At 51.5% G+C, this 14,818-nt stretch overlaps 3 protein-coding genes across 3 annotated transcripts; 1 reads left to right on the forward strand and 2 right to left on the reverse strand.

The window, feature by feature from the left end:
- The first annotated feature begins 3,154 nt into the window (after positions 1-3,154).
- ASPBRDRAFT_349787 (Na+/H+ antiporter Nha1) lies at positions 3,155-6,853 on the forward strand. The gene has a single exon (XM_067623297.1). The coding sequence runs from the start codon at positions 3,499-3,501 to the stop codon at positions 6,721-6,723; it is 3,225 nt and encodes a 1,074-aa protein (XP_067474402.1). The 5' UTR covers positions 3,155-3,498; the 3' UTR covers positions 6,724-6,853.
- A 1,255-nt stretch (positions 6,854-8,108) lies between these two features.
- Positions 8,109-9,724, reverse strand: ASPBRDRAFT_136112 (adaptor protein STE50; the record flags this gene model as incomplete). Its single annotated transcript, XM_067618765.1, has 3 exons — positions 8,109-9,145; positions 9,221-9,382; positions 9,457-9,724. The coding sequence occupies 3 exons, from the start codon at positions 9,722-9,724 to the stop codon at positions 8,109-8,111; spliced, it is 1,467 nt and encodes a 488-aa protein (XP_067474403.1).
- A 3,117-nt stretch (positions 9,725-12,841) lies between these two features.
- On the reverse strand, positions 12,842-14,313 carry ASPBRDRAFT_349942 (uncharacterized protein). Its single transcript, XM_067623300.1, has 2 exons — positions 13,223-14,313; positions 12,842-13,018 (listed from the first exon to the last, which is right to left on the reverse strand). Exon 1 carries the CDS (start codon positions 14,096-14,098, stop codon positions 13,313-13,315), a length of 786 nt encoding a protein of 261 aa, XP_067474404.1. The 5' UTR covers positions 14,099-14,313; the 3' UTR covers positions 12,842-13,018; positions 13,223-13,312.
- Positions 14,314-14,818: the final 505 nt, after the last annotated feature.

A 14,818-nucleotide genomic window follows, 5' to 3' on the forward strand; every position in this document is an offset into this window, starting at 1 on the left:
CTGTACTTAGTAAGTATATATGATGGTTTTATCTGTGAAAATTTGATACTAGCACACCACTGGTATATCAAACATGAGAAAACTAGATAGAGTTCAACAACATCTCAAATATACTTTCTATCTGACTGTGATGCTCACACGCACTCGTACGTGGAAGTTACAATGGCGCTGCATCGAGTCTTGACTGAATTGTTAAGCATGATATTAATTGAGTTTGTCTAAAAGCTTATTTAGCATAATGGTGGGAGAACACTCAAGACTGCCTCCATCGGGGCAACTATCTCGTGGTGAACACGATAGATCTATCCATTCTGTCTTTCCCCCTTTGTTCCCTTCAGTAGTGTTCCCCTGCAGCTAGTAGACAGCATATGAAGAAGATCTATCTCCATGTAGTCCGCTCAATGACTCGCATTGGGTCTCCATGCCTGCCAAGGCAAACGGGCATCGGATTGGGCTCTGTCTGTGAACTTTATTCTTGTCGACTCTGCTGTATGTCTGCATTGAAAGTAGAGTGCAGCATCACATACCTAGCATACATACATACCTACCTTCCTCTCCTGCGGTGTAGGCCATATTTAGCCGCCATAACAGCGGAGAGCAAAAGTCAATTGTTTGCACAGCCCGCCTGCCACCCATCATGCAAGTTGCAAGTGTTGAGCGCCACTAGTGATGAGCGGGCATTTTCAGTCAGTCAAACTTACACACTACTTGCCAAACAAGAGATATCTGCATGGGATATGGCCGTCGCTGTCTAGACCGGACACGTCAGGATGGATCGTGTAGGTCTAGTGGCAGGTAAGATTTGAGGTGGATTGAAACCGCAGCATGTTGTTTGCGGGTTTCCAATTTCTGCTTCATGCTTCTCAAGCACATCAAGGAGAGATTCTCGTGGTATGCAGTAGAGGAGTAATGGCTATTTTTGGATGTCTGTCACTGACTTTTTATCGCTCAGCTCCGATTCTGGTACACAGGAATAGACATTGTGAGGGTTATGGATTCTGTATAAGTTGGAAGGTACGGCGAACAGTCATATGAATTTGCTCGAGTTCCATTGAAGAGCTTGGATGGTTGAGTCCACTATGGAGGTAACAGAAGGAGTTAGCGATGTGTACCTATTTAGTGACTACCTAACTAGTGTACCTGAGTCGATGGATCTGGTCCGCACTAGTCTGTCACGAGCAGTCAATCAGGATGCTTTCTTTCCCGTGTGATAGTAATCGGAGAGCGCTGGACCTGAAATGGAGACGGGAACTGGAATGAACTACTACTGACTTACTACTTTGGTACTAAGAGAGAAGAGACCGTGGGAGGGACCCAGCGTAAGTGGCGGGCGAGAAACGAAGGTGTGAGTGGGCAAAGCAGGAAGATGGACGGAGGGGCCTATTCCCCACTGTGGAGTGGCACTAACGCTTTAGTGGCCCTCACCGCCAATGAAGACCGGCAGGAAAAAGTCTCGGCAGCCTCGCAGGGCGAAGAGCGATAAGCCCCCCAGCTTGCCCGAGAGCGGGTGGTGCAGGATGGATCTCTCATGTGGAAGGGGAAAAACTGACTGAAGGCTGTTGCATGGCGTCATGGTACTTGATTGGCACCAGCTGGTGTGTGATGAATGATGATGAGGATAATTGTTTGGTGACAAGTGACTGGTGACACGGTCTTCCACCTGGTGAGTGATGTTTGACACGAGTTCAAGCTTATCCTGCATCGTTCCAATCTGATACATGCCACAGATTCCACCGGTTACAGTATCCAGGCCATCTGTCTATCGAGTTATCGATCTCCCCAAGTTACACGGAAAATCTCCCAGCGGTAGGTCAGATCGGGGGAACTGGTCTGGGGCACAATAGACAGGTGGTACGGCTGGTTTATGCTGTCGGGTCACCGGGAGAACGTGAGAAAAATCGGCTACTTTATCTAGTACATCGTGACTATTGACAGGGGGACACAGACAACTCTCGATGGATGGATGGAAGCATATCCCGGAGCAGCCGGGTCAGAAGAACCGAGTTGAGGAGCGGGTTCTATTTGTTTTACGCGAGGTCACCAAGTGGGATGCCAACCAGGACTTCTTTGTCATTGCCAAGGGATACTCGGGAAATGAAGGAAGAGATGAGGATGTGTAGACTGTAGAGTTCCGTCGTAGCAAGCAGGACTAGAAACGGGCGAGAAGAGGAAACGAAGCAATCTAAAAACGAGAGTCCCGCTCCGCCAAGCCTCGAAATTGTTCGTTCCGCGAACGACCATGGATCGATCCTCTTACTCTGCCAGCTTCCTCCTACTCTACTAACGCAACTTACCACACTTAACAGTGGCAGAGAGAGGAAGAAAAAGAGTTATGCGCACCATTCCCCGCCCGGTCTGATCCGCGCTTTCTGATTCTTTCGCCCCGTTCTCCTTCCTGCGTAATCGCTTTCGTTTCGTCGCTGGGCTGCATCCAGTGCCCCCCAACCTTCGCATCAAATCAAGCGTCACGATGCCGCTCGGGCACTGGGTCTCGGGCTTGGTTATGGTCTTGGTATCCCTATCGCCTTCATGAAGGAAATTTCCGGTCCTCTGGTCCCGGCCATTCGCCAGTCTTTGCCCAGACGCCCAGTCGTTCTTGGTTTTTTCTTGTCCCTCCACGCTCTCTCTCTCTTGGTCTGCCTTGGTGGTCCTGCGCGCCGGGCTGAGAGAAACCTGGAGCTCTCTTTCCCCGTCTCTAACTACTTCTCTCTCTCTCTTTTTCTCCCGCCTTTTCTATTCTGGAGACCCATTTCCTCTTACTATTACTTACTCCTCCTCCATCACTCCCCGGTCTTTTCTCTCCTCTTCTGACCGCATCCCTCTCACCTTTCTAACTCTCTATCTCGTTATTCTCCATCTCGAGCGGTTCCGTTTCTGGCGGAGTCGGTCAGCAATTATCGGGGATCTTCCGGATAATCCATCCATTGCCTCTTCTGGTAAGCCCGGAACCTCTCTCATTCTCTCTCTCGCCCACCTTCATACCTTCCCTCTCGATAGTTACACGGACCAACTCTTTTTCCTTTTTCCCCCTTCTGCTATCCTCCCTTTTTCTTCCTTTTCCCCGGAACTTATCTCACATTCAGCGCAGCACCTAGGCATCTCTTTCCCCCTCCCCCTTGCAGGACGCACCCGCGACGCCCTTGGAACGACCGCGCCGTCTTCCCACCCCCTCTCTATCCTCCTCCGTCCGTCCTCGCCTATTCTCCGCGGCGCTCCCCGTCGCTCTCAGCTCGGTCCGCATTTCCTGTGTCCCCGAGGTATGCGGGAACCCGGCGCGTTGGTTGACTGTTGAGGTGGATCTCCCTTGCTTGATTGCGCATTGATCCGATCGGAGGAGGTATTCCCGCGATTTACGGTGCCTGGTGCAAGGCTATATCGGGGCTAAGATCACGGGCTGCGCGCGGGGAGGAGTTAAACCAAGCCATCCCGCAGCTCGAGCAAGCGCCCGCCGCACGACCTCTGTAATAGTTCGGGACCCCCGTCCGCCCGTCGCAAATCATGGCGTGGGATCATCTGGATATCGATAAGCCGCATCTGGCTTACATGATTCTGGGTGGCTTTACCAGTCTGTTCATGTTGTGCTCCTTGTTCGTCAAGGAGAAGCTGTACATCGGTGAAGCCACCGTTGCCACCCTCTGCGGTATCATTTTCGGGCCTCATGCGGCCAACCTGTTCAATCCCAACTCGTGGGGCAATGTCGACAAGATCACCCTCGAGTGCTCTCGCATTGTCCTGGTCGTCCAGTGTTTTGCCGTCGGCGTCGAATTGCCCAAAGCGTACATGGAACGTCACTGGAAATCCGTCTTCTTGCTGCTGGTGCCCGTCATGACCTGGGGCTGGCTGGTGACCAGTCTCTTCATCTGGTGGATGGTGCCTCCCCTCTCCTGGCTGGAGAGTCTCGTGTGCGCCGCGTGCGTCACCGCTACCGATCCCGTCTTGGCTTCGTCCGTCGTAGGTAAAGGTAAATTTGCGCGACGTGTACCCAAGCACTTGAGAGACTTGTTGTCGGCCGAATCCGGCTGCAACGATGGCATGGCCTTTCCCTTTATTTACCTGGGATTCTACATCTGGCGCTACCGCCCCAACGCCGGGGAGGTGTCGCTCAACTGGTTTTGCATCACCATTCTCTACGAGTGCGTGTTCGGCGCCATCTTTGGCTTCGTCATCGGCTACCTCGCGCGTCATTCGATCAAATTCGCCGAGCGCAAGGGCCTGATCGACCGGGAGAGTTTCCTGGTCTTCTACTTCGTGCTGGCCGTCTTCTGCGCCGGCTCAGGCAGTCTGCTGGGCATGGACGACCTGCTGATAGGCTTCTCAGCCGGCGTCGGCTTCAGTAACGACGGTTGGTTTACCGAGAAAACTGAAGAATCCCACGTATCCAACGTCATCGATCTTCTACTCAACTTGGCCTACTTTGTCTACTTCGGGGCCATCGTCCCCTGGGAGGATTACAACAACCCGGACATTGGGCTCGTGCCCTGGCGGCTCGTAGTCATTGCTCTCCTCGTCATCTTCTTCCGTCGCATCCCGATCATGTTGATGTTGAAACCCATCATTCCGGATGTGAAAACGTGGCGTGAGGCCCTCTTTGCCGGCCACTTCGGCCCCATTGGTGTCGGAGCAATCTTCGCGTCCATCCTGGCCAGGGCGGAGTTAGAGTCAGACAGCACGGAGCCCTGGTCGGAGTCGGACTTGCCAGGTCCGGGAAGTTCCAATTACTACATCATACAGCTGATCTGGCCCGTCACCACCTTTATGGTCATCTCCTCCATCCTGGTCCATGGTTCATCCATTGCCGTGTTTACATTAGGAAAGCGCATCAACACCTTGACCATCACGCTGTCCTACACCACCGCCAACGAGGAGGGACCTTCTTGGATGAACCGTTTGCCCCGCGTGCAATCTCTTGCCAAAGGTTCCATGTCGTTCCGGAAACCAGATGAGGACGAATCCTCGAATGAACCGGAATATCCTCCCGGGACGCTGCCTCCTATCGGTGTACCCGGTAATTTCCTGCGTCGCGTCCGCGACGAAGATACGGAGTCGACTGGTGGGAGATCGACGGCACGGAGGCGCCGCAGACGTCGCAGACGCACTGACGGCGCCGGTGGCCCGATCAGTCAGTCCGCTATCGCCCCTCAACGCCCGCTGGACACGGAGTCGGATGAGCAAAAGGAAAAGAGCGATGAATCCAAAGAGCGCGACAGGATCGAACGCGAGGCTTCCCCGCCCTCCAAGGAAGGTGATAAGTTTGGACGCGAGCCTGCGCTCGAGGTTTATCTGGAAGGACACAACATGGTCATGGAAGATGAAGAAGGCAACGTCCTCAAGGTTGAGGACATCAGTCATATGTCCAGCGAGGAGCAACAGCGTCATATGGAAGAGCAACGCCAGAAGCTGCAGCAACAATCGGATGAATATGCCAAGTCGCGCAGCCAGCCTCATGAAAAGACTGAGGGAGAGGATATTGAGCAGGCCATCGGCGAGAAGACCGGACACCCGCTGGACAAGGCCCGTAGGCGTTTTGGCCAGTGGTTTGGACTTGGAAAGAGTCGCGCAGAAGACCAAGAGGACAAGGAGGCCAAAACGACTGATGAAAAGAAGAAGGCGGAAGAAGCATCGAGAAAGCCTGCCAAATCCAAAGGTCGCTCCGCTCACGCCTACCAGTTCGGCAACACCATCATTGTCGAGGACGAAGACGGTGAGGTTATCAAGAAGTACTCCATTCCTTCCGGGGATAAGCCTGAGACGGATGCTCCTGTTCGTCGCGGACTGACCAGGATGGGAACGTGGTTCGGCATGGAAGAAGAGGGCGAGTCATCACAGGCCGCCCGCAAGGCCGCTCAAGACGACTGGCTGGCGGATGATGGTCTGCGTTTCACCCTGGCTGACGACCATGATGTCGGCAAGAGAGGCGTGGAGCACAAGGGTCGGCGCATGACCAAACATGAATTTGCTCAACAGATCCGCAACCTTGGTCCCAAAGCACGTCGCGATGTGGTTGAGGAGAGCGACGCGCCCGAGCGGGTGAAGAAGGTAGCTCGCCAGGAGGCTCAGAACGCTGAATCGCAAGAGCGACGCCGATCTGACCCCGGCGTGACCTCTCGGCCTGCCCCTGCCCCGGCCCCGGCCCCGGCCCCCGCCGCCGAAGATGACGAATCCGGCACTGGGAGCGAGTTTACAGACGACGAATCGGACGTGGAAGTGCCTGGCGATATTGCCGCCTCGTTGGCGCGGTTCACACGTGGCACAGCAGCTGAGGAGCGGCGCAGTTCCCACCTCAGTCCTACTGCTACATCCACATCTCCGAAATCGCGTCCCCGGTCACGACGGGACTCCGATGACGATGGCACGGAACGTATTCCGCCCGCTCAACTTCGCGAAGCGGCCGGGCTCTCTCGTCCTCCCCAGCAAGCAGACATGGATGACACTGGTGAAACGCCAGCGGAACGCCGCCGTCGTCTGGCCGCGCTCGGTGAGATCAATGACTCGGAGGATTCCGACGATCCGGATGCTATTCTAGAAGAGGACACGGATGATGAGGGCAATGATGCTGAAGCGAAGGTCTCTTTTGCAGACGGCACGAAGCCCCCAACCAGCAGACAACAGTCGGGTGAGAACTCCAGTGAGGGACAAGAGAATAATTCTCCGTACAACCGCCACAGTCGCAGTCAAAGTCGGCGGAGCATCTCCTGGGGCGGTGAGAAGGGCCGTGAAGATTAAGACAACCACGAGATACACCGCCACACATCAAGAAGCTGGGAGATGAAGGGTTTTGAAGGTAATAACAGAACCCAAGGAGATGGGGAGGGGAGAAAAAAAAGAATAGGGAGGAGGGCGGTGAAACCAAAGCAACCTTGCGGTGTAGAAAGTTCTTTTTTTCTACTGAGCCAAGAATCAACAGGTCCCTGCTAGAGCTCGGTTATGGGTTTGCTTGTTCTTGAGCATTTGGCGTTCGTTTTGCATGCATGACTGGATGCGAACATGTATAGAGCGCGCTTTCAGTTTCTTTTGTGTAACTACTTTACCAGTTTTCTTGCATTTGTTGGTGTCCCACCGCCTGCTGGTGCCCCGCGCTGTGCAACCCAGCCAGCTCAGCCCAGCTGCCTCTTATTGTTGTTGTTGAGTGTACTGTGGATCAGTACTATTCCTACTGTTGTTGACTGATAGAATGATGGATGGGACGAGTTCGCTGACATGTGGTGCCTACGCTTAGCACCATGAGTTTGTAATGGGTACGAAGTACATAAATGATATAGTATACTATTTTCCTTCAGTTCTCCAGTTTGTCATATATCTTTGTTTCTATACACATTAGTCTACTTACTGCGGAGTAGTACTCCGGTATAACAGTTGAATAGCAATAAATACTGATTCCTCAATTTGGTACTATCGAATCTTGATTTCCGTAGTAGCCCCAGCATTACTAGTAACAACAATATATTTTTTCTTAACCCCCCCCCCACTTTTCTCTTCCTTTCTACTGTAGCAATAGTAGTGAGTAAAACCGACACCCCAAAATGTAGAATCCTTTTGGTATAGTGGTATACGAGTTGAGCATCATCATATTATGACTCTGATTTAGATAGGCAACTATGCTGGGGTGGATGTAAGCTATCTATCTATGACGAAATATCTCAAACAAATATGGAGAATAGTGAAGAAGTGGGCATAGGTTAAGTACAAAGTTCACGATGAATGCCGCATGACCCCGGAAGCAGACATGATAAGTTCAAAGTAAATGTAGACAGAGAATTTATTCAGAGAAATTAAGATGGTAAGTAGTATGTGTTGGACTCGGACATATAAAAGTAGCCAGTAAGTAGGAAGAGATCGTAGTGCAGAGAGAAACCCAACAAATGCCACGCTGATTTATGAGCTTTTCCTTATCCGGGATCCCCAACACCGTAACACCGCTGATATGATGATGATGATGAGATGATGATGATATGAATCGAGACAATGACAGAAGCCCACATAAATGGTCTGAGAGAAGATCGAGAAGAATGGGAGGAATGAAACGACCCCATGGCAGGGTCCGGGGGGTATCTCAAGCGACAATTAAACGTGATAATGCTTCCATCGAGAATTACGTTGCAGACTGCTGCTCACAGCACGCCGCCGGGCAAATTGATCTGTGCTTGCCGTCCCTCAAAGCCAGCACTATTTGGTGCAGACCCTCCCCCGGAATACATGCCGCCATCAATGGGATGGACCTGCTTCCGTAACATAAACATGGGCTTGCGTCCTTCCTTTTCGAGCTGTTTGAACAGAATGAGTGGTCGTTCCTCAAGCCCGAGACATCGTTCTTGATCACCATATACAATGTATAGTGCATATTGTTTCCAATCCGCGTTGATGTTATACTTCTTGAGTGCAGCCGGAAGCACCTTGTGGCATGGATCGTCCATTGACACGCGGAAGGACTTGAAGATCTCCACGCTAGGCGGATCCTGGGTTGCCCTTGATTCTGACCGAGTGGGAATGTCGGGGCGCGTGGCTTGTGTTGGTGTGGGGTTTAGACGGTCCGGCCGCGATTGTGACGCCGTAGTATCGTCGTGATGGCTGTGGGAACCGTGATTTATGCTGCTAGAACTCGGTTGTGTATATGCTCGGGAGGCTAGGGTCTGTGGAGCGTACTGGTTGCCTGGAGAAGTCGGGGACGGAATGCCTGGAGATAATTGCGACTTGCCGTTTAGCATAGTCAAGTGGGAGGAATTGGCCGTGGACGGATCTAGCCCATCACTGTACATGCGGCCCTCGTGGATCGACGGAGGAATATGGGTAGGGGAGTTGGTCTTGGGAGTGGTGCCACCGTTGTGGCCCCGTTTGGAGAAAGTCCGGGATAGGATACTCCCAGAGCGATCCAGAAGCGTGATTCCGGACGGAGACGTGAGCGTCGGCCCATCATGGTATCCATCCGAGCCGGGTCCTGGCACAGAGGAAGGCGGGGGCAACGGCTGTGACTTGTCTTTCGCCATCTTGAACACCGGAAGAAGCTCTTCGCGAAGTCGACGATATTCCTCTGCAATCCGTCGCATCTCTGACTCCATAGACATGATGCGGTCATCTCGTACGCGAATGGACCGAATCAATCGAGAAATATCATCTTGAGTGGCGGTTTCGTTCATGCTCTGATCCGCGGCTGCCCAGGTACACCACATTAGCAAGTCGATAACACAAGCAAAACCAGCCAGAATCAGGAGTTTGGTGAACATACACAATGGGATGTAGTGATCTGCATCTATCGGAATATCTTGCTTGACCTTCGTTTCGTATACACTCTTCAAGATAGTCAATCGATGTCCCACACTCGCGATCCCCATCTCTTTGAGTTCATCATGTTTCAGAGCAATGAGCGCTTCGCCGACGATTTCATTTTCTATTGTAACACAGACGCCACGCAGTCAGTGACCCGGAAGTCTTAGCGCCTTTGTTTTGATGTCTTGGGCTTACCTAGAAACGCGGCGCAGTATTGACGAAGACCGAGGGCGGCAACAAAATTGGCACATTCCTCAGCAGTCCATTCAGTGATAATTGTCCGGGGCGATCGGGGATTATCATCCACATTGGCTAGAGTCGTGGGGGTATGTTCTGCTGACGGGAATTCGGATTCGGAAGGGGAGGCCTCGGAGTCGGTGGCCAGATGGGGGGACGTGATCACGCTGCGCTCGTATTCGTCGTCCGCATCCGAGTCGGCATGATAGGAGGTATGAAGAGACATGGTGGATGAAGGGGATTCAATAACCGGTGACGACGCCTGGAGACACGTAGAGGAGGGGGGCTGGGAAGGACGTCGGACCGGCTAGCAGACTCAGCGAAGCGCCAGCCTTCTAGACCCGAGACAAGTCGCCAAAGATTGGGTACAAAGGATGAATCCGGTTGCACAGAAGGCGTTCAAAGTTGTCAATCACGGACTGAGACTGACCCGGGTGTTGAGTGTTGGAAGCCAAACTTCGTCGACAGGCGTGCCACATGAACGGGAGGGACGGAAAGCGGGTGAATTATAAGGACACCGACAGTGAAGATGGACGGAGTCTGCGAAGCGCGGACTTGGTGACGGAGGAGACTCGGGGAGAAGAAGCTAATTATGAAAGACTGGGGGTGGAAAGAGCTAATAAAGAAGAAGACGAGAAGACGCAGTAGAAGGGACGACGAAGCATGAATAGCGGCCGTGATGGAAGAGGAGCGGAGGGGGATTCCTGAGGCCAACAAGGCATGCAGCGACAGCGAGAGCGGGGAAGCTCGGCCAAGTTCTGGGGGTCCAACCAGATGAAGAAGATGTGCGAAAGGGAGAAGAACACCCTTGTTGATGATAGCTGGGTTGGATGACGGAGATAATAATCAAAGGCCACGAGGAAGGGAGACTGGTGGACTGGGATGTACAAGAAGAGAAAGGGAGCGCATTCAGCAAAGATGAGAGGCAGCGATGGACGGGGAAGAAGCAGCAACAGAACAAGAAGCTGGTTGGGCGCGGAGTTCCAACGAACCGCCGAACGGGAAAACCAACAGGCGCTTCTAAAGTTGGATCGCCGCACGTGATGCCGGTCTGGACTCTCCGCAGGTCACTTTCCCTTGGAAGTATACAGACAGCTCAGCTCAGTGATTCAATTTTCTATGATCATCCCAGTTGGGTGTTATTCTTGACTATATGATGGTATCTATGGAATCCATGGAATCTATTGTCGGCCGTTTATCGGCCCAGTCCGACCCCCTCTCCAGTACTTGCTCCGTAAATGGATCCCTCATCCTTGCTTCATTCCCAGCCAGTTTCTGGGCAAAATCACTCACTCAGTGACGCATCTCGCAGACAACAGGCGGGATAGACCAACGGAAAAACCAGGGTGAGAAAAAAAAAAAAAAGGAGAGCCATCGCCGGATCCAAGCGCCAACGCTCCTCCAGGAACAAAATTGAGAATGGAAAAGAACAAATGGTGGACGGGGGGGGGCCCCATCCCCTGGCGGAGGTTCCGTGCGATTATGAGGACACTAACGAAGCGCCCATCCTAGTCACCAGCACTATTATCACACAAATGCTACTAGTTTCGATCGGGGTTCATGCAAACCAGAAACATCGCCGGACAAGCTCAACGGCCAGTGGACGGAGGGGGGTTGGGTTCAGGAGCCCATCTCCACGATTATTCCCACTATTATTCAACCCAGGCGCTGTCAGAATTCAATAGTGCCGGAGCCTCGACGTTTTCGGACGCTCCTGGGTCCGAATCCTCCGCTGTCATCGTGCCATTTGTTCCCCATCTTGACGCTGAATTGTCGATGATTGTCCATGCAAGGACATCCACGACTCCATCAGAAAGAAAACTCTTTTCCACTCGTCTCCATCTTCTTCTCCCCTTGCCCCTTTTTTTTCTTTTTTTTATCTTCTAGTCTTTTTAGTTTCTACCTGCAATCCACTCGAGCTTGGATAATTGGTTCTATATTTAACTTTCCTCGGATACTATCGCCGAAGGGCTTTGTCTCCGTGTGCCTGACTCTCCGTAGAAGTCTATTTGCACCATCGATATCCACCACAGTAGTAGATACTAGATAGAGCTTACGCATATTCGAAGAGATCCTACGTGTAGGCCCCAATCAACAGTACTTCTACACTACATGACAGACAACGGCCGAATCTAAAGTCGTGACTACCGAATTTCATCCGTTGCAGCTGGTAACACATCCATGCGAACGGGTTTACTGTGGAGCAAGCAGCCTGGGCAACACAGCACGACTTGTGTTCTACCAATTGAGCCGCCACTATTGAGGCGGTATAACACACTTGAATACTCACCATCTCCCAGTCTCAGGAGATTGTCTATCAGCCACGACGATCCCATCAGGCGGCGACAGAAATATCCGATCCGTAGGATTTTCGCACGTCTGAAATCTAGACAATTTTCCTTCTATCGGCAGCTCCGTGCTATATTTTTACTACCATATACCACCACCCCCTCACCGTGCGTTCAGTCCACATGAATCAAGGAAGCAAGCGCTCAGATCTGGCTCATCCTGCATGTAGGACGGAAGGACGAACGAACGGACGATAACTGCCTTACCGAGTACATACATACATACATACATACATCTTATCAGCACTGCATCACATCTTCCCCCCTTGCAAAGCTAGCCATCCCGCGCGCGATTGTGCGTGCCTTTTTTCACCACTGCAGCCCGGTTGTGACACCTCGAATCCCTGGCAACGCAGCAGCAAACTTTACACACGAACATGTGGGTGTGAACCAGCCATCTGGATCAGTATTAATCTCTCCTTGTCGCTTACATGCAGCTCAGCTGGGGAGATGTAAGTAGATTATCTGCACCTAGAGGGTTGGTGGAGCCAGTGTGATGGTAGTCATATGTCTACGTAAGTATTTACTTAGTACCTTATACTCCGTGCTACATATATGTTTATCCATACCCACCCCAGCGCGCGCAATGATTGCATCGTGGTCCATTCGATGCGCCAACCGCCGTTTGATGCTATTTATATCGGAACTTACATAGTAACTTGGAAAAAGCCTTGTTCGGATTATGCGCCCCGCGTTCTCTGTCTCGCGCGCGCCTATTTACACCTATAGTACTAGCCGTTGCCAACGCCAACTGGAGGTGCTGCAGTGCGATGCGATGCGATGCCAGGCGGCTAACTTTTCCGTTAATATTGCTCAGTAGACCGTTAGTAGGAGATGACCGAAGTCAGCCGGTAATAGGAGTAACTTCAGCAATCGCGATGAACTCCTGTGCATATAAATCCGACCACCATCCTTAGCCAACAACACGCGTCGATATTACGATCAATTCGCCGCATATCTTCCAACTCAGTTTAGAAATACTGCTGAGTAGACGGCGGAGTAATGGTGAGTGGTGACGCTGGATCATAGAGATGCTTCATCAATCATATTCCATCAAGGTATTGAGTCCACTGCCTAGGATGATGTTATCAAAATCCCCTCGGCAATCTGATTTCCAAGTCCGGCGCCTTTTATTTGTTTTAGGCGTGTATCGGAGCAGCTTCGTATGTTTCCTAAAGATATTAGATCTCTGACATCTCCGGTATCAGATGCCCGGTAATAGAATGTATTAATAATATAAGAGTTTTTTTTCCCCTTCTACAGAAAGGAGATTAAAGAATAAATGTCTGATGGAGGGCAAAAAAGGCGGATATCGTCCGCCATGATAAACGAAGTCGTGGAACAATGACAATGGCGAGAATGATTGCTGTGCTTACCGGACGTGCTAACCGCGATAACTGTCTTCAACTCAACTCTCCCTTTTCCTATCTCTAGAAGCCTTTGAGGCTGCTGACCCTTGATCAACATTATCCATGGCGTGTATCCAAGGCGTGACAAACTTCCTGCATGGAGAGAAACCCTTCCCTAGCCCAGCATCTCCCGATGACATCCCCCAGGAACACATTGTTCAAATCTGGGAGTCTGTCGGCGGTCGGCCAGGTCTTGAATGTCTTGAACTCTGGATCATCATCTAGGTCGGTCTCGATGTCGGGTATAACATAGAATTCGAACTGGTTTCCGGAGATAACCTCGTACATCATTGAGCCGAAGCGCGAAATGTCGGACTTGACTGAAACATAGTCGTCTGATACGAAGTCGGACATGTCCTCATCATTCGCAACAATGACCGATTCGGTGAAATCGCATATGTGAAGAGAAAGATCCTCCTCAAGTAGGAAATTCCGCGTCGCGATTTCGGCGACTAATACCCGCCGCTCATGTATTCCACGGATAGTATGTGCAGCTTCCTGGAGCCATTGTAATCGTCGATGGTTGTCCACGCCATCACGATGAGCGCGCAGATAGTGGCTGAGTGAACACTGGCGCATATATGGCATTCGAATCTCGGTGTCGGAGACCTGGTAGGGCTTTATTACGCCTGGTATATGCCCCAGATGACTATACACATGGCCCTCGTGTTTTAGGGATTCTTTGTTTAGCTCGGTCGTTTGTTCATAGCTGATGATTGTCGTCTCGGACGCGCCCTCAGACACAGTCCAAATATTGGCCGTTTTCACTGCAATATCTCCGAAGCGCATTACGCGTCCAACTCGGCCTAGTCCGATCAGCTCGGGGCCATCATTGTTGGTCATTCTTGATGAAGTCAACGAGGATGGATCAAGTCTTTTGGTCGCAAAGTAGCGCACTTGAAAGGCCCGGAGATCCCAGCGATCATGTGCAGCTGCAGATGAACAACTTCAAGACTGTTAAAGAAGTACCCAGTCCAGGTCTATTAACTACCATCATCTAAATTCATAGAGAACACCCCTGTAAAAGCGACGAAATCTGTCCACATTGGAGTAAGGAGCTACAAAGCATCATATAGATGGACACTAATCGGGATGCGGCAACTCATCTTATCGGCGGTTCCTGCGCTGACCTCCGACCACTGCAAGGCTCGCCTTTCCCCGGACTAGGATTATTCTCGCCCCCAAGTGCCTCCTCAACCCCCCTCTCGCTCCCTTCTTTTCGATTCTACACCACTCCGACGCTCCCTATCACATCGTGAAACAGATAGGTAAGACGCAGAAGAAAGAAAAATCTATTAGTCAATCAATACCGCAAAAGCTACAACTTCAACCCGCGCGCAATCTTTTCCATAACCGTACCCGCTAACCGATCGCGATCGCAGATATTGTATCTCAGCTCGTCCACGAGCAAGTCGCACGCCACCATCGACTTAGCTTTATATATACCTTGCTACCTCTTGCGCTGATCCGGATCATCCTACCTCTTTACTCGATACCTCTATCAACCGCCTATACATCGCAAGCGCTACACTCCCCATCACTAACCAGTCTGTCCCACTTCGC

Source organism: Aspergillus brasiliensis, assembly GCF_001889945.1.
Source record: "Aspergillus brasiliensis CBS 101740 unplaced genomic scaffold ASPBRscaffold_17, whole genome shotgun sequence".
NCBI lineage: Eukaryota > Fungi > Ascomycota > Eurotiomycetes > Eurotiales > Aspergillaceae > Aspergillus > Aspergillus brasiliensis.